Source organism: Chelmon rostratus, chromosome 10 (assembly GCF_017976325.1).
Source record: "Chelmon rostratus isolate fCheRos1 chromosome 10, fCheRos1.pri, whole genome shotgun sequence".
In the NCBI taxonomy this organism is placed as follows: domain Eukaryota; kingdom Metazoa; phylum Chordata; class Actinopteri; order Chaetodontiformes; family Chaetodontidae; genus Chelmon; species Chelmon rostratus.
Window position 1 is genome coordinate 18,663,218 of NC_055667.1, and position 27,016 is coordinate 18,690,233.

Sequence of the window (27,016 nt, forward strand, 5' to 3'; positions counted from 1 at the left end):
AGCAGTTGTGTTTACATCGGTAAGGGAGGGGCTACCGGAATCTGAGCAATGTTGCATCAGATTGACATTTGAGTATTTTCCAATATTTATTAGCACCATGAAATCAGGAACATAGTAAGTTTTTATTTATATTGTATGACATTTTGAATTACAAGTACATTAACGTAACGCTTTTCAAAAACTTTTTTGGCTCAAATATGAACAGCTTTTTAACGCAGTGTAAGGTCTTTGTTGTCCATCAATATCGACGCTCATTAAACCAACCCTGCGAAAGTTATTCACACTGGCTGCCGTAAACATAAATTTAAGCTGTAGCTTCCCGTAAAATCCCTTTACATGGTATATGTATAGTGTTTTTTTTGCGCTGCCACAAACACTGGGTGCCACCACAATGTGTTTTATAATACAGGGGCACTGTGGTAGGTGAGTACACCCTTGTTTTAACCTCTAAACAGCCAGAAGCGTAACTCTTAGCATTAAAACAGCTATGGCCAAACATGCAGTGCTGTCGTCGGGAACAAAAATGTGGAGATCTCTGGCTTGTGCAAAATCAGAGCTGCGTCTGGATCTCACTCTTGCCTGTGGACAGTCTTTCCGGTAGGTTGGTCAGACTCAGAAGTAGTCTGTAAGCACCATGATCAACAGGACAGACTTAGCTAACACACTCTAGATCCTCATTTGTGTGTCTGTATTTACACATCTCAACCAACAGCTGGAGAGAAACTGCAGAAGGCCACTGGACCGGAGTGATGGGAGGACGAGTTTGGACTCTGGCTCAAACAGATGACACCCTGTGGTACCACGTTTACAAAAACCAAGACAGGCAGGGGGAGGGAAGAGACAGGAAGACGACAACTGGTGTTTTTCTCTCAAAAAAGTCAGAGAAGAGATTCAAAGGAGCTTTGAAGAAGGAGGAGGAGGAGCTGGTGGCTGTGACTTTAGTGCAGGACACTGAGGAGGAAGAACAGATGTTGAGAGATTACTTCCAGCTGAATGTGAAGCTGGGGGATCTGTACAAGGAATGGGGAGCTGCGGACCCCCACTTCAAGCACATTGCAGACATCTTCACAGGTCTGCGTGTGTGCGTGCATGATAAATTGTTATTACACAGCAGATAATGACTGAGCCAATATTTGTCTTAAATATTTTGTTTGGTCTCTTCCCAGGTGTGCGAATGCTGCGGCAAGAACCCACTGAATGCCTGTTTTCCTTCATCTGCACCTCCAACAACCACATCTCTCGCATACAGGGCATGGTGGAGAGGCTGTGCCAGGCTCTGGGCACCCCACTGTGTCAACTCGATCACACCTCTTACTACAATTTCCCTTCCCTGTCTGCGCTGGCAGGTGCTATATTCTTTCTCCACAAAGCTACACACCTGTTTAGAGTCTTGCAAGAACATTAGTGTTGCAGCTTTTACGACTCCGTCAGGATATTATTCGCCCCTTTACTTTTGCTTTTGGCTCAGTGCTAGAATAGAGAGAAATATCCTCACAACCACAGCTGTCATTGATGGTTCAGTGGTGCAAATCAACATTTCAGATGGGTTTGACCACTACCAGCCTCTTTAATATATATAGGTAGAAGAATAAGATCAGAGCTTTGGTTAATGGTTAAATAAAGTGAATTTACTGAATTTTAAAGCAGAAAAAGCCTACATATTGTTGTCGTAATTGTGTGGTTTTCTACATTGCAATTGACAGACAACAGTGTAGAGGCGCGTCTAAGGGATCTTGGTTTTGGATACAGGGCTCGGTTCCTTCAGCAGAGTGCAAAGCAGATTTTGGACACCCACGGGCTCCAGTGGCTTGAGGATCTACGCAGTGCCCCATATCTGCAGGCCCGTGACGCTCTGCGCACTCTCCCCGGTGTGGGCACCAAGGTAGAGTAGGAATTGAAGCCGTCAGCCTGTTATATGTTCCTAAAATGAAGTGGAGTTGTAGGAGTAGCATGTAATTAAAGCTGTGTGTCTCCCTGTAGGTGGCGGACTGTGTATGTCTGATGTCCCTGGATAAGGCAGAGGCTGTTCCTATAGACACACATGTGTGGCAGATTGCTAAACGTGACTACAACTACACTTCTGGCAACGGACAAAAGAGCATCACAGATAAACTTCACAGAGATATTGGTTAGTATGCATACATCAACAGTGATACTGTATGTTTGCAGTGATTGTAAACACTGAATAATGGTTTTGATCATTACCACAATGTCCAACATAATATTTCTCTGCAGGGGATTTTTTCAGAAAGCTCTGGGGTCCACATGCAGGCTGGGCACACTCGGTGAGTGTTATCATTCAGTATCTGTCTGTGAGTTTCTGTCTTGTCCCTTACAGTCTGTCTGCTGTAACCACAGAGTGTCTTTATCTGTTTTAGGTGTTGTTCTGCGCTGATCTCAAGAAGTTCCAAAAGCTGAAAGAAATGCCACATGTGAAGCAGCCACAGAAAGAAGAAAATGGTGGAGAAGAAACACAGGTGGCATGCAAAACAAAAACAAAGATTAAGAGAGAAGAAACTGAAGCTGTGAAGACTATCAAAACCAAGAAAGCAAAGATGTGTGTCTAGAATGATAGAGTGGTATGAAGTAAACACACTTACTACGTGAGGACTCACATCAGATTATAATACCACACATTTTTCACAAACTTTGTCCAACTTCATTTAAGAAATCAAATTAAGTGAAGTTTAAAAAAAATGACCAGGTCTGAATTCTCAGGGTCTTTGCTCACATGTGTTTATGTTGTTTACTGTGTCTACTTTCTTATGAGCTCACTACTACAGCACACTGAAGTGCTTTTTCTGACAAAAAAGACAAAATACTTGTGTGCTATTTTTTTGTGCGTCTATTTTGACAGAAAACGTCCATATTAGCTCAGTCAACAAGCCCTCTGAAACCGTCACTATCATATTCTCACTTTTGCCAGACGTTGCCAGAAAAGGCCAGTAGGTGGCAGTATAAATTCAAAGATATCCCTCTGCATGATAATGTCACATAGTAGGTAATTTACTTTAGCCAGTTTTTATTTGAGAACAAACTTTATTAATTCCCCGGGTGAATACTTTCTGTGAAGCCCTGTGGCTCCTGTTACACCATGTACCCAACTCGTCATGACATCTGCATGCATGGATGAAAAGGTCACACAGCAACAAAATGGTATGTTGTGTTTCTTCGGTGCATACCCTGCATCAAAATAGTACGTCTGTCTGCAGGCTCATAAAAAGCTGTTTTGGTTGCGTGGCTGTGAAGTGCCGTGGTATTCGTATATTTATCTATAGGCATTGGTTGACTGTGTCAGCTGGTCTTTTTATAGCATGGATTGCAGTTATCTGCTGTCACTTCTGGGGGCCAGCGTGACTGTCTCTGGTGACAACTTGGACGTGTCTCTTGGGGTGTTTGACTTATTTCTGTCCCTTTACGGCAATGGCCGAGTAATATTTTCATCTGTTTAAAATATATGGAGAGAAATCATTTAAAAATGTGGCAACAGCTTACATGGAGAGCAAACCTCTTTCTGGCTATAATTTGAAAGACATTTTTCTGAGAGTAAGTGAGCAGGTGCACCATGTGTGTAGTTGTTGCACTGCATATGCGCATGTCTTACATCCATAGTTGTTTATTTGTGGCAGTGTGTGCAGCCATGCGTGTTGATGAATATGTGAGTCAGCTTTCATCCCCACTCCAGTTGAGTTGGACAGAGGCTGGGGTCCAGCTTTAGGGCAGAGTCACTGTGGACTGGAAGAAGAGCAGGGTAAAAATAGACTTGAGAGAACAGGAAAATATATATTTTTTTAAAGACAAAGAGGTGAAAGTGTGCTAGAGGTGGGGACATGAATTTTAAAGGAAAAAGCCATGTGCACACGCATGTTGACACACAAAGGCTAAAACAGCCCAACAGTGGTCTGCGCGTTATGCAAGAGATGGGTCTCAGCTTGTGTTATTCCCTCAGGAACTGTTCAGTCGAAAGGACGTCTCTCAGAATGCATGTGCAGGCAGCAGGGGGCGCCACTCCTAGAGCTCCAGCAATCAAGGAAGGCTTCTATTTCTAGATATGCAGCTGCAAGATTGAATTCATTTGACTCTTGAGTGACGTGACGGGAGAGGTGGTTTTGTGATGGATGAGTTGGAGGGATGTGTTTGTGGACTCAAAATCAAGTGTTGATGATACACAGAAAATCCCTAATTCCTATATGGAGTTTTAGACATATATAGATATTATATTATATTGACACGTCGACATGTGTCATGATATTACTCGTTGTCTGGAAAATCATTAGAAAAACTGTTGTTAAATAAAACAGCCAGACGGTTGTTTTTGGCTAATCTGGTGAAGTAAATGAATGACAAATGAAAGTACATCATTATACTGATTGAGAAATGATGCAAAAATCCTGCATTGTCTTATTGATTCACAACATTGCCCACAATGGCCTTATACAAGAAGAGATATTAAAGAGATATCATGATATAAATGGTGAGACAGATGTGCATTTGTAATAGATTCTATATTGTACATCGTCTTGTACGGATTGAAGGTGCTTCAATGGAGTTATGTGCAGTACAGTACTGGGAATAACAATACAGTGAATCTACACTCAGTGGCCACTCTATTAGGTGCAATTTATTGCAATTCAATATAACAGCTCTTCTACTGATATGAAGTTTATCATGTTCAATATTTGTTGACATTGTCTGACATGTGAATTCAATTGATTATTATTGGTGTTGCACTGAACTACATTAAACTGAGAGTTTTCTTTTTCTCCTTTTGTCCTCCCTATATACATACATGAAACATCTCTCAATGTAATACAGTCCAGTGCAACACCACCACTAACTACACCTCAGTACTAAAATATAGAATTTAATGAACACGTCTATGACAGTGCCAACAAAAAGTGATCATTATAGACACCATCAAAGTAGACTTTGTGGCAGAACAGTTGTGTTGAATTACCACTGATTGTACAGGTGTGCCTAATAAAATGGCCAAGTGTGTGTATACCAACAGTTATTTAAAAATATGGGAACATATGTCTAGGTATGTAATAAACATTAATGTATGAATAGTAATAATAGTAATATTTGAAAGTGTAAATCTCTATCTTATATTTTTTAGATGTATAATCATGTTGACATTTCTGTTAAAGCTGGCCATATTTGTGAAAGGGATACATTTTCTTCATTATCAATGTCATTTTTTTTCATATCCAGGTTCTGAGTAGGATTCTCTTCTCTGTGAGCCCAAAAATAGTCTCAATGCTCATCCACTCTGTCTCCCACTTAAAGTGATGGATGTTATTATTCCTGAGTAATAACAGATGTATTATATAACAGTATCTGATACAATACCTAAGATGGATAAAATTTAAAGAGACGTGTGTTGATTCGCCTTAGATGTGGTGAAACCCGAGGCTGCTGTGGGGGAGCCTGAGGGACGGGGAGAGCAGTCCCCACATGGAAGTCTGTCTTTGGGGCCCAGAGTTGGGGAGATTATTCTTTGGTGTCTAGACAACCATAGGCTGAGGGGAAGCCACAGAGAGAAAGAGAGAAAGCTGGCATAGGTATTATAGATCTTAAGCTTTTCTGACTCATGTGTGTGGATGGATGTTAGCATATGAATGTCCTGGCTGTTCTGAATGAAAGAGGCTTATTTGTGGAGAAAATTAATAGTTTCGTCCATCTGATAGGATCCCCCCTTGGCTGGCTGTGATTAAGGTTCAACGCCTTATAGATCGGTAGGAAGAAACAGTTCCGTCTGCTCCAGAGTTAAATTTCAGTCCCTATAGGATCAATTCAAATGACTAAGTGGAATGTATTCACCACATTCCTGGACAAAGATGGTGTAGAAACACTATCCACGGTACACATGGGTGTGGGGAGTTCCATGTGTGGTTTTGGTGTGTGTCTGTCTCAGCGCAGCCAACTCCCTCCTTTTTAAGAATTTGTTCATTTAGCAGGCTTTAAATACTGCTCCCCTCGCTTTATTTAAAGCCTGCTAAAAACTCCCCATATGAATCAAGAGCTGTCAGTCAAAGGCGATATCCCTGTAAGTTACTGGGTTGACCTGCTTTAATTTAAGATAAGTAGGACATGAAAGCAGACTCAAGTTTGAGTTATTTTATTCACAGTTTTAAGGTAAATAATTCAAAACGAGAAGCACAACGTAGCTTAGAACAGAGATGACAGATAAGAATGATTATCTTAAAAATCTGAGGAGGAGGACCACAACTGGTGAGGCTTCTGTGTGTCATGATGTACAGTCACCTGCTAGAAACTGCTTGTCAAAACTGGCTTTGAGGATTTATCCTATGACTAATTATCAACAGAGGACAAATCCATCTCGTGTTAGGGCATTAAAGGTCCTGTAGGATTCACTGGCATCTAGTGGTGAGGTTGCACACCCCTCTATTCACCCCTCTCTTTTCAAGCGTGTGATTGCGTGATCAGCAACTGGTGGCATGTGGGCCACATCTGGCCTGCCCAAGCTTCCCATCTGAATTCAGAAAATGAGCACATCTAGTGTTACTCACCGATGGAAGAGGCCCAGGCCATCCTAAAAGTGATCCTCAATTGTCATGCCAACCCATGGCAATGAGCCAAAAAGTACGTAGTGGTTCGCCCGTCCATCCTCTCTACCCCCTGGACCCACCGTGCTCAGCTCCCAGGCTGGCCATTCCTTGCAGCCGACAGCATCGCGCTGGCCAGGCGGCAAGGGTGTAGTTCGAGAATCACTAAGATTGAGTCTCAAACTCAACAGAGTATTTGTTTAAATAAGAACTCATTCATTGGTAGTTGAACAGCAGCTTTTGTGTTGAGGACTGACTCTGTGTGCCGACACTGATATAGGCTCATGATTCTTAGTTTCAGGTGATTATACACTATGAAAACATCATTCTGAATATTACATCCCATCTGTGGCAATAGATCCTCCCAAATCCTACATTGTGGTCCTTTAATTTGAATTTTTATTCAGTTTTATGTAGCGGCTGTTGGAGTTCTGTCCCTGCTGAGCTCACACTTATTTCAAACAACACCTGTTAAAACGTTCAGATGAGCACGAGAAGAAAGGCTCCTCAGGGCCATTTTGCATTGTTTGAGAATGTCAGATGAATCAAACCCCCTCTGGTACACTGGATTACAGTAATCTTATTACAGCAGCAACATAGCTGGATAACAATCAGTTCATATGGTAAACACTTCAGGGGGTGAGCAGCAGATAACAAGTGCACACACAATAAATGCCAACATGTGCTAATCATGTAAATTACGTGATATCTCTTTGCATTTCCTACTCTTATATATTATTCTATAAATATAGGGTTTGATTTCTAATCCCCTACCTATAGAATATTAGTCATAATCCATGTGCAATAATGGCTTTATCATCTTGAACTGTTCCCGCTCCTCCTGTCCAACCCCCTCAGTGTCTCTCCTGCTGGCTCAGTAGTAATGTAATGGCATTAGGACAATCCTCTGAGCTGCACAGGTTATTTTAGGACTCAACTGTACAGTGAGTGCACTCTAATGAAAGTGACAAATACACACAAAGAAATAAAGATCCAGGCCGAGGTGCTTCCTGGTAACCGAGCTGAGTCACTTCTTTATCATGTTCTTTGTGTGTCTGTATTCAGGCTCAGTCAGAGCAGAGCGGCAGTCTCAGCAGCATGCCCAAACTAGAGTGTTGTGTTTGTGTAAGACGGAGAAACAATCAGATGGGGGATGAGGGGGAAGGCATTGAGCCAAGATGCAGCATGAGGAAACAGTATCATCTTGGCTCAGGCTCGCTCGATCCCCTTTACAAACCTGGCTGAAGGGCAGGAGAGGAGAGGGAGCTAGAGTTTCATGCACAGCTCTGTTCCCAGCTTATTGTCCTCCTTGCTGCTGCACCACTCAGCCAGAAATGTGAGGTGCCTCCTCACCTGTCTCCACATGACAGTCCTTAACACCGCCCGGCCGCTTTCACAACCCAGTTGGGAGCATGACATCTTATTTTCAGCTATAATCTGTGTGTGGGGGGTGCAGAAACTGGATAGTAGCACTGCATGCTGAGTGATGATGTCGATGCCAGTGTAGTCATATTTCCACCGGGCACTGTCTAAGCATGCTGCCCTCTGAAAGGTAGATTAAGTGGCACGGTCAATCTCAATCTGGAACTGCGTGCCGGGCTGCAGTTGCGTAACAGCCGTGCCAAGCAATAGGTTGCAGGCAGGCAGTCGTGTTTATCCGCTTGTGAGAAAAAAAAATGAGAGGGAGGGAGCGATGTGGAGGGAGATGGAGCGGTTGGAGGGGGCGTACATCTCCTCACTAGCTCATGGCTAAAGCGCTGGCAGTGGCACAAGGCTGCTGAACGCAACCCCTCTGTGCTGTACGTCGACGGAAGACCGTTTAGCGCGGACAGTTGTGCTCGGCGGCTAACCCGGATCGACGCCGCACGTCTCCTTTGGCTGACTCGCCATGTCCTAGTGCTCGTATCCTGCCGCAGAGGACGCCATCGGAGAGGAGCCGCACAGACCTGCAGGTACGCTCGATGGTGGACTTGATAATAGTTGTGGAGGGGCTGCTATGCGGCGATACTTTGCGCAGAGATACGCGCGTGACGTCGCCTCTACCTGTGCCGCGGTGCCAGTCGTCGGTTCAGGTTTACAGGCTGTCAACGTTAATTCAACACACCGGGGCTTTGTCGCACCTTCGCGTGGTTTACCTGTACCTGGTTTCCTGTGTGGTCCAAAAATTGTGTGTGTTGTTATTGGGAATGATTGCTCGTGTCCCGTTTTGTCATTTGGAGCCATCACGGCTTCTTCCTACCTTCAGGAAGGTAACGTACACAGTAACGTCTGTACTGCGTTTGGTGACCAACAGTGAAACGTTATCAGGTGATTAAAATATTAGCGTGAAATCGACCTAAAGATTATTTAAAAATCCTAAAACTCCCATAGATCTTCACGGTAGCAAAGTTTACACGAAAACTTAGACCTAACGTTTGTAACTAACTAGCTTACTGAAGCTAAATTACAGTTGGCTACTTAGTTACTTAATAACCACCAGTTACAGGAGTGCAACGCAGCCCATTAGAGGATGCGCCTGGAAAGACAGATACACGCTAATTTTTGTTTATTTAGTCGCATTTTAAGTAAAAAGTGAACACTTTGATTCAGTTCAGTAACAATCCCATCACTATTTTACTAATAGTGATTAGTAAAATCTTAATGATCATAGTCTGTAGTGGCTGCTACTTACGATTGTTTTCATTATTGATTAATCTATTGATCATCTCCTCAATTAACTGATAAGTTGTTTGGTCCATAAAATGTCAGAATTAAAAAAAAAAGAAGCCTAAAGTCACATCCCCAGATGTTTTGTCCATGACCCGACGATATTCAGTGTACTGTCATAGAGGAGTAAAGAAACCAGAAAATGTTCACATTTGAGTATCTGAAATCAGAGAATCTGGACATTTAATAAAAAAAATGGCTCAAAACGATAAATAGATTATCAGAGTAGGTGGCAATTAAATAAATAAATAATGTTTGACAACTAATTGATTAATCAACTAATCGTTGTGGCTCTTGTAGTTTGTCTGACACATCCCACTTTAGATTTCGCCCGCTAGATTCAACCAGTTAGCTTCTCCTGTTTCATGAATTTGCATAGCAAATCTGAATGCCCCGATATCTCAGGAAACGTAAGAAAATGAAAGTACACTTTGGTGAAACAGCGACAAATGGGGTACTATTTCTCCGTTTGACCACTGCTGGCACGTGCGCAACATGTTGCGCGTGTGTTTGCAGCATATTTATGAGGGTTTTCCAACATGTAGGCACAAGGGCTGTGCTACATAGAGGATCTGGATTCACCTGTTCCTCATCAGGATTTTAACGCATCCCAGCGGAGGGAGAAGGCAAAAAAAAGGGGGGGAAACCGCGCCAGTGCGCCTGTCACTGAGAGGCAGGCAGAGCTGCTCCAAAGTGCTACTGGATGCAACACAGAGCCCTGCCAGACAGCTCGGATTCAAAAGAGAAACAGCAGCCCCTGATCCACTGACAAGAGAAAAGGCCCCGTCCATTCGTAAAGCTGCTCAGCAAAGATTTACTGGCTGCTTTGATTGTGCCTTCGTGGAGAAGTGGTGTTTTGAAAGAGTAAAAGGGTGAAACAGGACATAAGATGATCCATGAATACATGCCTCAGTATTGAGTGGCCTATAAATGGCTTATGTTAATGGATTAGCTTGTAAAAAAAAAGAAAAAGAAAAAGTTAGCATTCACCCATATTTTGAGCCAGATGCTTTTAAACTGGCAGTACAGTTAAATAATACCTCCCAGTTAACAGCACTTCCAAGAACAGGCAGTCCTGAACTGTCAGCATAGTGGAAAATAAAGCATAAATCAAGACATCGGTATATCAATGAAGCAGAAACCCACTAAGCACTCGACATGATCTTTTACTGAACTCTGTAAGGCACTGGATCTTTTTTGGCTGTGTGTAGACAAAGTACTCCAGCAAATGCATTACAATTTAATAAAGTTGAACATATGCACCAAGGACATTTATGTACAAGATAACACCTTTTTTATATACACACAATCTGTTTGCAGATTGAGTGATTGCCACACAACACACCACTTAAGGCAGCAGTCATTTTATTGCACCCAGCTGGAACAATGTGAGAGTCCTGGGCTGAAGTGGAGCTGTGGTTAACTCCCTGTAGCAGGCAAACAGTTACGAGTTGTGATGCCTGTAATCTATTTTCCTGAAAGTGTTTTGTGGCTTGACTTGGTTTAGCAGCTGTCTGATTCAGTCACCACACTTGCTATCTCTCAGGGTGCGTTTCTGGGAACATGTAAAAACAAATTTTAAGTTCTGAATAACACTCAATTCACAATTGTTCACTGAATCTGTGTGAATCAGCTCTCTGGTGAACTTTCTTTCCATAGTCACCTGTTATATGTCAATATTCGTAGCCTTTGTTCTACCGGCTGTGTCTGTCAAGATATGCACAGAGTCACAGTGCAGTTAAGGGCCTCACCCTTTCAGGCTGACCTTAGGCCTTTGATCCGTGGCTCGCATGAAGGCGGAACATCAGTCAAAGAAGTTGTGGGGTCAGCGCTTTAAAGCTGGACATCCTCTACAGCTGGGGATCAAAAGCATCCACGATTGGTTCTGGAGCCTCCTCTCTTCATATAGCAAGACCTCACTGTGTGGTCAGTTGCTCTGCTGGAGTTTTAACTCCCCCCCAGGCAGTGGAGTGCAATGAGAGAGGCATCGTTAACAGGCTTTAGGTTGTCTTAAGACCTAAATGGACAGCTTTTAGTCCAAGGCAGAGGTCTAGAAGTTGTATAACCTTGCTTGGAAAACTTCCTGGAGGATCTATAATGCATGCAAAGAGCTCATATATCTCCTGACATATAAGTCAACTTCATTTAAACTGTCTGTTTTATTAAATCATTTTAATATGGTAGCTATGATTGAAATTCGCAAGAGATTATTGTGGGTGCTGTTTGCAATCCATATGTTATTTCAAGGTGTGGAATTTTTAACGGTCGAACCAGCGACCTCCCCCACCACCCGCATACCAAGTTAACCACACATACTCCCTCTCCCATTTCCCCCCTCACTCTGTTTCTCTGTCTCACACAAATTCACCTACATACACTGCCTCACAGTCTCACCCCTCTCCGTACATAGTACAGTACAAACAAGTTATACATCTGTATGGCGAGTAATACTTAACTGCTCTGTTGGACTGAGGAGCCGTTGCAGTGCAGAGGTCCACAGTGACAGACAGCTTTCTGCTGGTTTATTCCAGTTTCTTTCTCTGTCTTTCCATGTCTTATCCTCTCTATCCATCCTTACTATTCCTCTGTCCTTCTGCTGTCTGTTTGTCCATTCTTGCCATCGCTGCAGAAAGCCTGTTACTCTACCTCTCTCACCTTGTTATCTGATTCTCACTGTTAATTTCTTGTCTTTTTTTTTGTATGTTTTCTCATTTTTTTCTGTCCCACTCATCCCCATCATCCATTAACAAGCTCTGCTTCTCAGCTGAGAGCCTCTCTGCTCATGAGTGACTGAGACTGTTAAATCCTGCTCATTAGAGAGCCACCTTGACATTGGATGCGAGTCAAATCAGGTATCGGGCACTCAGTCAAAGACATGGTGTTGTAATCTCATGCACTGACACACAGCACAAGCCTGAGTCCACATATATTCACACATATACTGCAGACCTGCAGTGATTAGATGATTGGTCGATCAAAGCTTAATTAAGACAAGTACTTCGATAATCGATGAATCATTTGAGTAATTTTCAAGCTAAAATGTCAAACATTTGCAGGGCCCAGTTGCTTAAATGTAAGGATGTGCTTGCTTTTCGTTGTCATTTCTGATAGTAAATGTAGGGTCTTTGGGTTTTGGACTGTTGGTTAGACAAAAGAAGCAATTTGAAGATGTCATTTGGGGCTCTGGAACATAAAGCAAAAACCAAAAGCAGAGTGAAACGGAGTAGGATATTTATTAACAATAGGAATAACAAAAAACCACCTTGTGGGGAAAAAACACTTGATCTTAGAAAAAATAAACCAAAAATTGCCACAACGGGAAAAAGTAACAAAGTAATACAAAATCTCTTGACAGGAAAAATAATTATCTGACTGGCGGTGACGAACAAACTCAGAACAATCTAGGAAATGCAAATATCTCTAGATTCACAGGAGGCGAGGATCAACTCGACAGCACGTACACATTAAATAGCTAGAGGAATCATCTGACACAGGACTGGATCTGGAGGTTTCTTAAGTAGCCAGGCTGATTAGATTATGTCAAACAGGTGCGTTTGAGGGGGCCTGCTGCTGAGGAGATTGCCCCGCCTCTCTGTGCTCTACCTGTAACAGGTGGAGAGAGAGAGAGTGAGAGAGAGGGAGAGATACACCGGTAGGGCGAGAGGCAAGCAAAAGACATGAGCACAGGAACACCAGACCATAACAAACGATTAATGGATTAACTCCGTTGGTCCATCACTTCCAGACTGAAATATCTCATCAATTATTGGATGTATTGCTAGAAAGTCTTGTACAGACATTCATGGTCCCCAGAAGAAGAATCCTCCTGACTTCGATTATCCACTGACTTTTCCTCACCATGAGGCTGACATTTGTGATTTTGATTTAAATGTTTCAACAGCTGTTGGATGGATTGTCATGAGGTTTGGTGGAGACATTTATATCCCCCTCAGGTTGAATTGTACCACCTTTGGTGATCCTGCGATTTCATTGAGTGCCATCATCAGGTATACATTTATTTTGCCCAACACGTTGGGTTTTGACCAAAAACCTGCAGAACCAGTGACATTCCCATCAGCCTCAACTGTGCTTAGTGATTCAGGCTAGTTAACATCTATGAACAAATATCTGTATGTGAATGCAGGATCTGTAGCCAAGGGACCAGATTGTAGGTATCAGAAGCATTCTGGTTTTGTAGTCCGTTTGTGGTCGGAGTAGTATTGACCAATCACATTTGGACGGGATTTGGTTTCATGCAGGTAAACAAATTAGGCAGAATGCATTGGCTAAAATACAATCTCGGAAACTGTGGACTATCGTCTGGTGACGATTTAGCTTTTTAGTAGCATTTTTAATTTATCTGCATTCTTGTGCACAAATCTGTTTATATGAATTGCACAAAATGTCATCCATCGTAAACAAAGTCATTGTCCACCACCTCAGAGTCGGAAAAATATTCATCCATTTTGTGAAAAATAACAGTCGCAAACTACAGCTAAACTAGCCGACTGCCGCAGAGTTAGCCGTGTTGTGGCTGGTTGCTCGCAGCGCGCGGCGCTCGAAAATGACGTCATCCACGTCAGAAGTAGTTGTCTAGAGACACTGGATGTTGATAACATGCCACCACGGGCTCAGAGGGGAATAGCACCAGCATATCATAACCAAATATTGGAATATGAACGAGTTTCGCCGCAGATTATGCGTTTATAGAGGCTACGCACGGGTGCCCCAATTACTCGCATTATACGGATATACGCGCCGCTCTTCTGGGGCTAATTTCTTCAAAATGACTCCAAATGCCACCAAAGTTGTCTGGGTGTCTAAATGGTCGTATTTAATGCTACAAATAAAGTCCAGGTTGTAAAAAACGAAAGTTATCTTTTAAGTTGCTAAGTAGTAGTATAGTTGCGGAGTATAAACAGTGACCGGCAGACGGAAGAGGAAGTCTATGCTTTCATATCTGTCATCCCTATGTCCCTATGTCCCCAGAGCCTAAACTGTCGTCAGATGATGGGTTCTGACATTGAGGACTAATGTGCAAATGTTAGCATGTCAACACTCTAAACTAATATGGTGAACTTGGTTAACGTTACACATGTTAAATATCACGATGTTAGCATTGTAAGAAGAGCATGTCAGCATTAGCATTTAGCTCAAAGAAAGCACTGCTGTGCCTAAATACAGCCTCACAGAGCTGCTAGCATGACTGTGGATTAGTCTTGTTTCAATACTTGTGCTTATGCAATACCTGAGTTTCGATATTTGTTAACAGTATTGATTTCAACGCCTTACTTTGAACAATATGAACATTTTCTACAAAACACTTCATTTCAGAAGCCAAAGTTCTCAAATGTTGTTGTCTAAACACACGCAGCTGTACAAGACCTTTGCCTCAATACATTCTAGTCTAAAATGGACAAATTGAGATTCATATTCGGAACTGTCTGATCAAACAACAAGATTTCAGTGCTATGTTTCAGGACTTGAAAGCTTTCCATACCCTGTGAAAGACACATTTCAGTCATTACAAGTATTGAGGTTTGATACCCAACCCTAATTGAAACAAGTGTACTTTAGACCGGTCTTTGTTGAAAAGACACAGATCCCTCTGTCCACAAACAGACTTATGTCTGTCCCTGGAAATAGTCGCCCAAATTAATGGAATTTTTGCACTGCCAGACTCTCTGGAATCTGGCAGAGGAGAGAGAGAGCTTTTGCAAGAGAGAGATTCTCCAAAAACCTCACTTCCCACCCCACTGCCTGGTCCCTTATATAAAGCACGGACATTAGCTGGTCATCCTAATACATAAGGTGTAGACATGACATCACTACTGTAACGATTAACTGATTAGTAACAGCTGCTGTTCTGTCGAGTCATGTGATTGTATAACCAACAGGCCGACACAGTGGGCAAGGAGTTTATAATAATCTTGTCGATTGTCGCTTGCTGCTGTACTATTGGCTATTATCCGTGGGCATTTCCTGCTCTGGATAAAGAACGTATTGTGCGAGAGAGAGTGACGGCATCTACACAACATGCACACCCCGCTGCACATGAAATACAGAGGGATGTGCCCCTCGTCCCCCGAGGGACTGAACACGATAAAAATACTCTCACTGACCATGCATCCATCTGAACTCTTCCCATGGACAGTCACAGAAGGACGTGCTGTCTTATTTGTAAGTGCGTGTCTCTATTTTACTCACTGTTGAAGGGGGTGTAGTATTCAAGGATGTGCGATGGTGGGCTGTGAGCATGTTGGATTATATTCAAGCCAAACACCAAACCAGCTGATTACACTGATCCGGTCTTTGTAGTGTTTGGTTAGAAATAAAATCCAGCAACGCACATGGTTTCTCGTTCCTGGCCTGTACTTCAGGCAGTTTGGAGTAGCTGCCGATCAGCCTATATTTACTCTATTTGTATTAGCTCAATGGAAACTTGTAGTCAAATTGTCTAAATCCAGTCAAGAAAAACCTTGCGGGGAACCACTGCTGTGTGTGTCTATGTGTTTGTGCTTATTTGTCATGTGTGGAGATGAGACACTGACAGTGTTTCAGATACAGCAACAGTGTGTCTCTCCTCTCACTAGAGCTTATTTGGCCGAATGCCTTTTGAAACTCATTAATCTCTACTACCTACCTTCACACACACACGTAGGCTGATTCATGCTGAATTACTTTGGATCAAGATAGTGGTATGTTTACTAAAAGCCATTTCTCAATAGTCAGGTTGTTTATCTCCAGATGCCAGGGTCTACGCTTCTGCCAGTTTACCTCTGAGGAAAGGTGAAGCCGCTCAGTTTCTCAGCAATGCCTTTCTGGACAGACTTCCATGTCTTTGCTTGGACCACAACAAACCTGTTAATCCTGAAACGTGGTTTCCTCATGACTCTTCCTCTTTTTCCTCTAATATTCTGCTTCATAGTCAGTTTCTATCAGCGAGCTATCTCTACATCCCACAAATTTACAGCCCTCACCATTTCTCTCAGTTTTAATTTTGTCACAGATCTCCTCAATTTTCGCCCCCTCCCTTCCCCATACCCTCCGCTGTCAGCCTCATTACCATCACCATGCCTCCTCCGCCCTCCCACCTCTGTCTTTTCCCTCCCGCCTATCCACTCTGCGAGTGTACTCATTTCTTATCTCCGCATTCTCATATCCCAAAACTCCATATCTTCGGGGCCATCTTTCAGCCCTCACCTAGGAGCATGCTGTTGGGCTGTGTTGAAATAACTCCAGTTACTGTAAATGGGGGACAAAAGGAGAAGAAAGAAAGGGGGGAAAACGGGGATTAATCAGACGTTGGATTGGCCAACAGCCGACTAGACCGAGAGCAGAAGAGGTGGCTGAGACTGGAAGGAAAATAAACATTGAGGCAACTGTGAGTGGGTGGAGATATACTACCACTTTTATGATTCCACTCATGGACAGTTTTTCTCCTCAGCTCCTCTTGTGTAACACCACCAACACTTAGTAAACAGGGAAACGCGCTCAAAAGCAAGCTAATGTTGCATTTGTTTTGCACTCATTTTCTCACATAGCTACAGTATGTGAGTCTGTGACTTCCTGCTTGGTGACCGACCCCTTGTGCACACACACATACTTACACACGTTTTTTTCCATATACTCACACACGTTACGCACGTCTCGCATGTGTTCATGAGCACGGAGTGCACATGCCAGCTGCAGTAATGTCTGAGAGAGCTAGACATTGCTGCTGTGAATGGGCCCTAGGTGAGTCATGAGCAGCAGAATGAATTCTCCCATAGGCACTGGTTTCTATTTTCTGTGCTTTTCCTCCTAATGTTTCAGCTGAAGTTTCAGTGTGATCCTGACTGCTCCCCCAAGGTTATCTCCCGCCGTGAGTCATAGGCAGAGGCTGGTTTGAACAAGCAAGATTCACGAAAGGGATGTTTTTTGATAAGAGGTGGATGTTGAGGGGATGCGACAGACAGCTGTTTATCTAGATGACTCTTAGGATTGTGTAATCCTCAAGGGCCCGGGGGCTTCTCCGTGCCGCTGGGCTCTCTGAGCTTCACCACACTCGGCAGTACAGCTGTCAGCTCCTGGCGTTCATGACTCAGACAGAACTAGCAGAAAAGGGAGCAGTCCCGCTGCTTGGAACAAAAAAAATAAAAAAATGAAGACTTAGGAGGAAACTGATATTCATCCAAAGAACATTTTATGGCAGAGATAGTGAGGAAAAAAAGTCAATGTGTCCATCTGTCACTGAATGAAACCATCTGTGACTCCTTTTGGTGTTTTTGGCTTCATCATTTTGATGGTGAAACTTATTATACAACTTACAAGCTGAACTCTTGCCTTTGTTTTTGTCTGTGTGTGCCGGCATATGTGCCATGTATTCTGAAACCAAACACCTCACCACACCCAGAGAGTGTGCTGGTGTCATGCTGCTAATACCTCGTGGGAGTGCCGTTGACCTGCCCTCCGAATCAGCATGGCAAGGCTACAGCATGCACTCGGGATATTAGACATCATCACAAATTCTAGCTTATTCACACTGTTTCAAGGCGTCAGTGAGCTATGCACTGTTGCTACTAAATTGAGCTAAAATGGGTTTTTAACTGTATTTCTGCACCTGTGTGGTACCATAATGTTTATGTACCCACTCTTTTTGTGTTTGTGCTTGTATAGTTTATTTTACATGAGAAAATGCAAAAAGTCTTTTTTCTCTATCAACAGAAGCACAGTGGAAGGATGGTGTGACGCACAGACAGACAACCAGAGGGACCAGTCACTGCTCACCATTCAGAGGCAGACCATGGCTCCCATGCCTCTCCTTTTCCTGGCCTTCCTCCTCTCCCTCCTCCAGCCATTAGAGGCCCAGACCATCATTGGTTCTTCCTCCTTCCCCCATCTTGACCTCCCTATTAATCCCTCACCTCAGCCAACCAAGCGGACTACTAGATTCTGGCCGTCTTTGCCTCCCAGAGGGCGAAGTGATGTGCCTATCAGAGCTACAGTCCAGGATAGACTGACAACAACGAATACAGTGCAACAAGGGCAAAGGATTCCCCGTCCTACTGCACAATCCACTCCGTCTTTTATATCTGCCCTTTCTACGCATAACCTCAGCAGCGGGCCAATTTTAACTCAACCGACTGCTGCCAGGCCCAGGACTGACACAGCTAGTTTAGCATTTAGCAGAGCTTTTGCAAAGGGAGATGTCACGACAAAAGGCTCAACTCAACCTCTGCCCACTTTGCCCTCCTCTGTTGTCGCTGAGTCTGCAGGTGACAAGCCAGTGACAGCAGGAAGTCCAGAGGAGGGATCAGTCAAAGAGACAGATGACGATGATTTGCAAGGGTTGGGATCAGGTCGTGCACCAACAGTGATGCTTGTGAGGGAGGCATCACCTGTTCCAACAGTTGGTGATGAAATGCCACAGTATCAGCCACAGGCGCAAACGGCCATATCTGAAGTTTCTGATGTAAAAACACCGCCACCGGACAGTCAAACCCTCAAGCCTCGCCTGTTTGTGCTTACAACAGCCAGTAAAATCTCTACGACACCACTGGCAACGCAGGCGACACCTCAGACTGTAGCGTTGACAGGTGAGAAATAAAACACATTAGATTGAATGCTTTATGACAGCGAGGTTTTGTTAAGGTCAGACTCTTTACGTCATGTCACAGATTTGTCTTTTCCACCATTTTTAGGTGAACTGACAGCAAACGCCCCCTCCACCACCAGAATTAATCCAAAGGAGGACTCTGCAGCTGTGACAGCACCCCAAACCGCGACGACCACCACTGGTTTTGTCGATAAGCAGTCACACACTGCACGACAGCCGGCCACTGCCCAAAGTGGTCCGCAGTCTAACACCTCAGCACAGCAAGTCACAGCCACATCTCCAAATAATATGCTTAGTACTACACAGGAGTCTGTGAGAACATCTCCCAAAACGACAAATCAACCCAACAAAACAGCACAACTTGGACAAAATACAGCTAGCACAACTGTACAGTCATCAAGGACAGGTAAGAAATGAGCTTCTTGTGCTCTGTAGTCGACTACTTTTAGACTGACCTTTATCCTTTGATAATTTAAATGGAATTATTTGTGCAGCTGGGACTTTTTTACTGGAACAATCTGGAAGAGGCTTCAAAGGAGGGAAAAAGCAGAGAAACATTTCCATGGAAAGTGGGGTGGTAGTTGTGTGGGGTTGACATGGCGAGGGAAGAAAGCATGAGCAGGAGGTGAGAGGGAGGGCTGAGGAAGGGGCGGGTGGAGCTGCAGCCAGGCAAAGAGATAGACGAGAGGAAAGCGGCGTCTGAAAAAGAGACTTTTGGGAATACCGATGAGAGAGTAGATTGGGTGGGTGAAAGTGTGGTAGAAGAAAGGTAGAGGCATAGAAATGCAGGGAGTGGGGATGGTAATGAAAACCAGATGCACGGTGAAAGGGATGAAGGGAGGGGAGTAAAAAAAAAATGTAGATGGAAAAGGAAAAGCATGACACATGGGGCGAATGAGCCAGTCTCTTAGATACCATGAGAACAACATCTTAATGAGTTTTAAACATTCACTCTGCTGGCCCAGGAATACATTTAAAGTCAATTACGTTCCTTGGCAGGTCATTGAAAGTACTAGCAGCCTGCATCCACACCAGCACCAGTTTGTACTGTGTGTATACAGTCTATCTGCTATCTGTATCTGGATTGTGTGTCCTATGAGATGAAACAGGATATTTATGTTTTAGTTCAACATGTGGACATATAAAGCAGCCTAAGCAGTGCATGTGTGTGTTAAAGAGAAAACTCAAGGGCAGGGGAAGGTTTAAGTGTATCCAGCTGTGAAATGTGATCAGCACATCTGGAATGTGTCTGGATCCTGCTCCTGTAAGAAGAAAAAAAGTTTGAGGGAAGGAAGTAAATCATACCTTTATATAAATAAAGACGTGTGTCTGTGATCTGTATGCAGTGCCTGCCCATGTGAGTCTGAAAGTGAAACGTCTGTGTGTGATGGGAGGGAGTGAGGGAGAGAGCCAGGAAGTGAACCACATGTCGGAGTGAGTCATTAGTCAGTGTGTCAGCTTTATGGGTGTCTTTTCCAGGGTGAGGATGGGCTTAAAGTCCTGCAAGTGGCTGATGGTTTGAGTGTTTTACCACTGATCATGTTGTTCCACCATTCAGGTTTAAATGTCTGGACGTGTCATGCCATTTCAAATGAGGGGGTGGTGGCTGGTGGGCAAACTGAAACATATTATGCAGATAATGCAAAATATATTACAATATGTCTACATGCACTCAGCCCTGCTGAGGGTTATTCCGTTACCGAGTGGGGAACTAACTTACTCAGTATGTTACAATAACATTGTCTTGACGCTCATGACATGTTAGCCAGTTATTACAGTCTGTGAATTGCAGAAAATTATTCTCTTTCTTCCTTTTCTTTCTTTTTTTCTAGAGAAGGACCCCTGTTCTATTTATGACCCCCCAGAATTCAATTCCATTGAAATAATTCTAGATAGATGCTCCTTAACTGTAACTGATTCTTAGGTGTATATTTTATGTGTTTGCTGCATTCCTATAAAATGTTTTTAGTAGTGTTATTCACATCTTTTTATGGTGCTCGCTCAGTTCTTGTATGTTGTGTTTTTTATGCTGTGTGTTATCTTTACAATTGAGTAGTTCACAAAGCAATCAGTGATGAATGATTATGAAGCGGAAGGGTTTTTCCAGGGTATTGCATGAGGTTAAGGTGGAGTGCCTTGAACAAATAGAAGTATGTGTGTGCATGAGAAAATGAGAGAGAGGGGTAATGAGATGCCACACTGTCAAGGTGTTGTCTGAAGTAGTTACATATTGTATAATACTGCAAATCTGAGCGGAGAGTTTTCCCTGTGCGTGGATGCATTGTGACAGTATTACATAATGTAGATGTTCTTGTTAATTACATAATCCAATTAAGCCACACAATTACTTTTCAGTTATCCTGAGCAGTTTTGCTCTGCGTAATGTCTTGTAATATTTAGGAATATAATATGCATGATGTGGTGGCATAATATTCAGGTCATACTGACATTTTTGCATGTTATGATTGCTATTACAGAAGTGAAGAGCTTTTCTACATAACTATCTTCTTTTGGTACTTTGATTAAAATAACAACAAAAATAACAATACATAATTGGACTTTGTCTTGAATATGTAAACTCTACGCCTGTATGATGGGATTATCTGAAATACTGTGCCTTCTTTTTGGATTACATATGCAGTTGTGTGTGCCCTGTTGAGTACATACATGATGTGTAATTTGCGCATTTCTGCCTTCACAAAGGGTTTGTGGTTTATATTTATTATTTCCATACTAAGCCATGTTTTGGGATGCAGTGTTAGAGCTGCTGGGTAACAACACACTGACTTGAAACTCACAAAGAGGGGGGAAAAAGAAACTGATATAAATCTAGTAATATTTTAAAGATAGAAGGTTTGAAACTATACAGGTTGACTAACCTGATTAGACCTTGTCTTTATTGAATAAAAACCTGGGACAATGTGTCTGTGCAGAGCTGATTAGTTTACAATGAAGAACTGACCCTGTGCTCTTGACTTTGATGGTGAGCTACACCCCCCTAGTGGCTCGAAAGTAATATTTCATCTACTTCTTATACCACTGTTCTGCTTTTCAGATAAATTGCATTTAGAAAGAATGTGACAATTGGTTTCATGTGTTCAAAAAACTTAAAACCAAAACTCTCTTTCTGTTTTTGTAGGGACCTCTTCCTTCCTTGCAACTGGTGTTGTACCTGTCGCCCGAACAAGGTTTAGCCCCACATATCAGACTGGTATCGGTCAGAGGAATCGCTCCATTCTCTTAGGACATCCCCACCAAGCTCCCCGATCTACTTCTAATCCAGCCCCCACTCTCAGTGCCAGTCCCTCCCCTAATGCCACACTTCTCTACTGGGGGGATCTGAGCAGGACGCTGGCTTTCGCCTGGGAGCTGCATGTCTACGGATCAGCGAGCCTGTTCCTCCTCCTGTTCGCTGGTGCTGCTCTTGGGCTCACCCTGTCCCCGGGCACAAACTGTCCTCATCGGGGTGCTCTTGCACTCGCCAACGCACTATTGTTTCTGGCTGGAGGCCTTAGGGCAGCTCTTTTTCTAATCGACCCCTATGGCACTCGGAAATTTCTCCCTCGCCCCGCAGTAACAGCCCTCTACAACTTGCCTCTACACCTGCTGGTGTGGACCGAGGCTGCCCTGGCACTGCTAGCATTGAGGGTGGCAGGAGTAAGTTTGTTACCTTCCACTATGGAGCATCCTCCTCTGGTGGCTGTGTTGGCTGTGTTGCAGTGTACCCTGCTGCTGGCGGCCGATCTGCTTTCCCCAGCTTTGTCCCCTGTGGTGCCTGTAACCCTGCAGGTCCTGTCCCTGTGCTGGGGTCTGGCTATCTGTCTGGGCTTCCTCTGCTATGTCTTTCCACGTATACGCTGCCCTCCTATTCCTCACCCTGGAGTCCCTGAAGAAGCTAGGAGGAAGACTTGGAAAGGGAGCAGGAGGATAGGGGTGATCCTGGGGAGAGTGCTGGCAGTGTGTGCAGTTCTGGGGGCTCTGTGCTGTGGGCTCCATGTTCATGCCACCTTATGGCTTTATGGACTCCTAGGAAACTGGACACGCTTCAACTGGGGATGGTGGCTGGTGCACTTCTGGGCCCGGCTCTTAGAGCTGGCCTGGGGGTTCTCCCTCCTACTTCTGGGTTCCTGGGTGTTCTGGAGGCCTCAAGGATGCCGGGGAAGGGAAGAGGGTGGACAAGATGGCAGAGCAGCAGGAGACCTGCCCTCCCCTGGCCAATCTGTAGGCTCTAGTCAAAGACATACTTGCTGGTCCAAAATAGTCCAGAGCCTAAGGGGGAAGCCATGTAGAAAGTCTGACAGTAATGGGGTGGGAGGAGGAGGAGGAGGCGGACCAGGGGAGATGCCTAACAACTGGGCTGGCCAAGAGCGTCCTGGAGCTGACATCAGCAAGAGTCTGATCAGGAACCAGAATCACGAGCAGGCCACAGCCCAGCCACGCTGTGTCAAAGACAGCAACCGAGGACGTAACCATAGGGGCCACTCTGCAGAACGAGGCATATCTGATGGCTCCACAGGCTCCCTGCTGAGACTGCAGGCGCTGGGCAGGCCTCCACAGCGCTCAGTGAGTGGCAGTCTGGATCAGGATAGGGACACCTGCTTGTCTCTTTATGAGTTCGATCTGCGGCCTCCATCTCCCATTGACCTGACCCGCAGCATTGATGAGGCTCTGCACAGGGAACACCTGCTCGGAGGAGGGAGCTTGTTTCATCCTTTGAACCAAGCCTCACAGTCTCCCTCCCCGGGCTCAGGGGTCAGCCAGGGACCCTGGCTCCGCAGGAACAGTGACCCTCAGATGTTGTCTGAGAGCAGTGAGGCTCCAACAGAGTCGTCCATGCCACTGGGGGGCAGCGTTCTCAGCAGTGTGCCCAGCAGGCAGGTGACTGCTCCCCCCACCCCCTCCCACCAGGGTCACAGGTGGGCTGGGAACACGGTAGGAAGTGTCCCTTCATCAGTGTCCTGCCCTGTTTCACTCCGTCCCTCCAGAACATCAACAGGGCATCTGGGGGAGGATGGAGTGGACGACACACGGCCGTTTATCACCCCTGACTCAGAGAGGGTGCGGGGGAGGGCAGGGAGGCCAGCGGGGTCACGGAGTTACCTGGATGTTAGCAGACATGATGACTCTGCCAGTGTCAGCAGTGAAATTATTGATCTATAAACCAAACCTTGGGCATAAGGACCAAAGACCACACTTCAAACACCACATTGAACAAAGTGTTCCTAACCAAGACTTAAACAAATATTGAAAATTTGGTCATTGAACTGCCTAAAAATGAATTATTTTTATTTAGAAGAAAAAAAAATTAAAAAAGATTTAAAAGTGTCTCTGGGTGATGACCTGAAAGGATATCACCTAGTTCCCTTTTACCTTGTTAAAGGGTACTGTGTTTGATATGGTACACCTTTTACTCTAAACTGGGAGATATAGCACAGATAAACAACACAGCACAGTCATAACTCTTTTCATCTCTCTCTCACACACATATTCCCCTTTCTTTCCTGTCCTCCTGCATAACACTGGTATAACCTCGAGTACACTGGGCCCATAAATACAGATAAGTTCTACAAATGGCTCTTTAGCAGGTCCTTGCTTGTGATTGGTATGAAATTTGTGATGGTGAATAATTTCATCCTCCCATAACTTATGAAATCCATAGAATAGGTTTAGATGATCAACTCCCTGTCTGGGAACAGCACCAGAGACCCTCAATAAGTTTGAAGGGTAAAAGATAAATGTGGCTTTAATTGTCTGTAGGTCCCATTTCCATTGTTTCTGTGAAAAAACGTCTACATATCAACTATTGTGAATTTCACTGCTTTCATAGAGTTTATTTGCTATCTTCCATATTTCAATTTGCTTCGTGATATAAACATGTGCCATACATAACCTTGGTTGGTTCTGTGCTATTTTAATGGTTCGATAAACCAATTATTTGGGTTAACTCTGTATAACGTCCTACCGGTATCTTAGTGAGTCACCTACAGATTACTATTTCTAAGCTCTTAACATGCTGCCGCTGTTGTCGCTGTCCACTCTGCCTTGTATGTTAATGTGAAGCTGGTTACATAAAGACAGGCAGTAAACAACAGCCAGGACATGCAGACGCATGCTTACACGTGAAAGTGCTGCTGAGGCTTTTAGCTGTAGCTGAAATCGTCAGACTCCAAAATGAGATTCAGGCATTCCTGTGAGTTTAATGCATTTCATCTCATTATTTTGCTGTAGGACAAAGCTTTTGCAAACAATAATTCTGTACAATTTTAAGCCTCTGACTGCATTTTTACAGAATTTGACTAAGAATATTATAACACAACCATGATCCTATCAGTTGCATTAAAACAAATCAGACTGTGTGATATGTTAACCAATTAAAAACTACAAGGCTTTGCAGGGCTGCACCCCACATGACTAGCTTGGCATGAACCTCAAATCTCTTATACTAGACCTAACTCAATAACAGAGCACTTAACTGTAAGCCTGAGCACTAGACTGAAGTATTTTACTACTCAAGAGGAAAATATCTTTCAAATATATGATGTACAAGCAACAATGTAAATAATTTTATTTTTGATGTTCATGAATAAAGGTGTATTTGAAACATAGTTGTAGTTGTTACTGTGAAAGACAATCTAAAATGGTATTGCTTATGTGTCTGAGCTGTGCAGACAGTTGCTATTGTGACATCAGATTGCGGTCTGTTTAGGACATGCAGAGCTGTGACAGTTGATACTTGACTGCAGAGGTTGTGTTAAGGACTTTCTGGGCTGTGCTCAGGATTGTAATGATGCAAGTTTTGCAAAACGAATAACTAATGGCCAAGGTCTGCAGGATTTTGATTTCTTAGTATTTTTTTTTTTTTACCATTAACTGATGACAAAGGTTTTGGAAAGAAACAGACAAAACACTTCACGTGGAACCATATTTAGTCTATTAATTAACTTGAATCTGTTTGGTGATCCTGAAAATAGCCCAGTGGTTCTCTCCTGAGTCTTACATTAGAAAGGTTTTGTTCCAATGTGAGGTGTCCAAATTCTTTTTAAACTGAGCCTTGTTCTCACAAAAAGGTTGCTGGAATGAATCTTGGGTTACTTTTGGGAATACTTAATGATACATTTCAAGAAGTGACATTTTTTTTTAAAAGTGGAACAACATCATTTTGGAATAAAACCTAATTAATGCCTCTGTTCCTGATGAGAGCCGGTCCAAGACTTGTTTTCCGGTTACCTCGAGGTGACTTGCAGTACCTCCCAGTGATGTGAGATGCTTGACTTGTTTAGTATTTGCAGTACAATGGCCTTGTGTTGTTGTCTACATTCCGATGAACCCGTGATTTCACTGTATCAGTTCTCGCTGTTACCTCTTTCACTTCATGACCAGGGTGGTCCAGCACCTGTAGTGTTGTCCCCCTCCACAAAGCAGTCCGTGCCATAGAGAAAACAATCAATGTGCCCCCTCCAGTCTGTAGTCACAGTGCAGAAGTACAGTGTTAGATTAATTTCTCTGTTTTGCTCATTGAACTTTTGTTCTTGTATTTCTTGCTGCATTTCATGTCTGGATTTAAATAAAAGTGAGAAAACCTGAAGTCCCTGTGTTTTTTTTATTACTGTTTATTATTTGTTAGTTATGTTTGATGTATTTTACATACTGGTAAGCAAGAGACTAATCAACTACAAAACTGCAAAATTGAAGTTTCTCTTCATTCTGTTGAAGAGTGAAATGTCACCAACTTTTGTCACCAACTCTTTTTCTATCTTCTCTACTTTCTTTTAAAGTCTCCACCATATCCAAACATACAAGCAAACATATCTAACCTTTGCAGATGGAAGGAGATATCTTAAAATCATGCATACTTTGCCATCTTGTTCTTCTTATTATTGTCAAGCAGAACTTTGTTTCTCCAGCTGTGCAGTGGGATACAGTGCCATGAGTCAGCACAGCCGACTGACTTCTCGTTCAGTAACCAGCAAAAGCAAACAAGTGTAATGTCAGCTTTTCAATTAACTTGCCAGGAATGGCTCTTTCATGGAGACGGACTGATTCTTGACGTTCAGGCTGAAATACAGAGGGTTGAGGAGCCACATAAAATAAAAACCCAGGGCTTTAATTATGATATATACTGTATCTATATTATATAAATATA

General features: G+C 43.5%; 2 protein-coding genes across 2 annotated transcripts; both read left to right on the forward strand.

The window, feature by feature from the left end:
* The first annotated feature begins 72 nt into the window (after window positions 1-72).
* ogg1 (8-oxoguanine DNA glycosylase) lies at window positions 73-7,540 on the forward strand. The gene is made up of 7 exons (XM_041946620.1): window positions 73-597; window positions 713-1,071; window positions 1,167-1,346; window positions 1,704-1,882; window positions 1,981-2,128; window positions 2,236-2,285; window positions 2,379-7,540. The coding sequence occupies exons 1-7, from the start codon at window positions 488-490 to the stop codon at window positions 2,565-2,567; spliced, it is 1,215 nt and encodes a 404-aa protein (XP_041802554.1). The 5' UTR covers window positions 73-487; the 3' UTR covers window positions 2,568-7,540.
* A 754-nt stretch (window positions 7,541-8,294) lies between these two features.
* On the forward strand, window positions 8,295-26,452 carry LOC121613320 (proline-rich transmembrane protein 3). Its single transcript, XM_041946667.1, has 4 exons — window positions 8,295-8,521; window positions 17,982-18,853; window positions 18,959-19,279; window positions 22,013-26,452. The coding sequence occupies exons 2-4, from the start codon at window positions 18,061-18,063 to the stop codon at window positions 24,031-24,033; spliced, it is 3,135 nt and encodes a 1,044-aa protein (XP_041802601.1). The 5' UTR covers window positions 8,295-8,521; window positions 17,982-18,060; the 3' UTR covers window positions 24,034-26,452.
* The last annotated feature ends 564 nt before the right edge of the window (window positions 26,453-27,016 follow it).

Coding starts and splice junctions, on each gene's coding strand:
- ogg1 (XM_041946620.1), top strand. CDS start 488: ATGGCCAAACATGCAGTGCTGTCGTCGGGAACAAAAATGTGGAGATCT. Junction 598..712: donor GCCTGTGGACAGTCTTTCCG/GTAGGTTGGTCA, acceptor CTCAACCAACAG/CTGGAGAGAAACTGCAGAAG. Junction 1,883..1,980: donor TCCCCGGTGTGGGCACCAAG/GTAGAGTAGGAA, acceptor GTCTCCCTGTAG/GTGGCGGACTGTGTATGTCT.
- LOC121613320 (XM_041946667.1), top strand. CDS start 18,061: ATGGCTCCCATGCCTCTCCTTTTCCTGGCCTTCCTCCTCTCCCTCCTC. Junction 18,854..18,958: donor TCAGACTGTAGCGTTGACAG/GTGAGAAATAAA, acceptor CACCATTTTTAG/GTGAACTGACAGCAAACGCC. Junction 19,280..22,012: donor TGTACAGTCATCAAGGACAG/GTAAGAAATGAG, acceptor CTGTTTTTGTAG/GGACCTCTTCCTTCCTTGCA.